This window comes from Elephantulus edwardii, unplaced genomic scaffold, assembly GCF_000299155.1.
Source record: "Elephantulus edwardii isolate Elephantulus edwardi_28Jun2011 unplaced genomic scaffold, EleEdw1.0 scaffold00145, whole genome shotgun sequence".
NCBI lineage: Eukaryota > Metazoa > Chordata > Mammalia > Macroscelidea > Macroscelididae > Elephantulus > Elephantulus edwardii.
In genome coordinates this window covers 6023960-6024728 of record NW_006399895.1, presented here as the reverse complement: position 1 = coordinate 6024728, position 769 = coordinate 6023960, and the positions used below count along the sequence as shown (strand labels likewise).

The following is a 769-nucleotide window of genomic DNA, read 5'->3' as shown; positions in this document are numbered from 1 at the left end:
TTTGGACATTTCTTCATGTGCTTGTTGGCCATCTGAATGTCTTTGGTGAAGTGTCTTTTCATATCCTATGCCCATTTTTCAATTGGATTGTTTACCTTTATCTTGTTGTGGTGCTCAAGTAAAAATTAATAAAATACATTTTTTTAAAGAAGGAGAAATCATCTATATCCTGCTTGAGCCCTGTGTTGCCCACTTTATAAACACGAGTCTCCAACACTTAAGGGAAGTGCGCTCCCTGTTTTTAAAGTCAGAGGCAGGCAAGTTAGTGGCACGTGTTTATATTCCACTCAAAGGGACAGAGGAGCAGAAACCAGGGACGCGTCCTCCATCTCCAAATCAAATCAGCCATGTCCCTTGTTTCCACAGGCTAAAGAAGTACCCGAGTAAAGTGCTGGACGACATGGATGATGACGATGACCTCAGCACCGACGGCGGGAGCCTCTATGAGGCACCCTTGAGCTACACCTTCCCCAAGGACAGCACCATCATCAGCCAGATCTGAGACCACTTCCGGGGCTGTAGAAATGGCCTGCCATTCTAACCGGAAGGAACTCTGTGACCACAGCAGACAGGAGGCAGGAATGGACATGTTTTCCTGGAGCTGAGACTCAGTGTCTCTTCCTCTAATAATGTGCCAGTTCCTCCATGTACAGTCCATCTAGGAGCTCTGAGTATTGGAGCAGCTCCTATAGCTTGGGTTGTCACTGCATTTTATAATGTGGAGAAGTCTGAGAGATAGGCACCACCATCCATTGGAATGTTTGGAAAA

At 46.0% G+C, this 769-nt stretch overlaps 1 protein-coding gene across 1 annotated transcript in view; it reads left to right on the top strand.

Annotated features, from left to right (window-relative positions):
• CGNL1 (cingulin-like 1) overlaps positions 1-502 on the top strand; it is a 131671-nt gene extending 131169 nt beyond the window's left edge. The window contains exon 18 of the mRNA XM_006894505.1: positions 367-502. Within this exon, the coding sequence (XP_006894567.1) occupies positions 367-502 (136 nt within the window). The remainder of the gene's footprint in view (positions 1-366) is intronic.
• Positions 503-769: the final 267 nt, after the last annotated feature.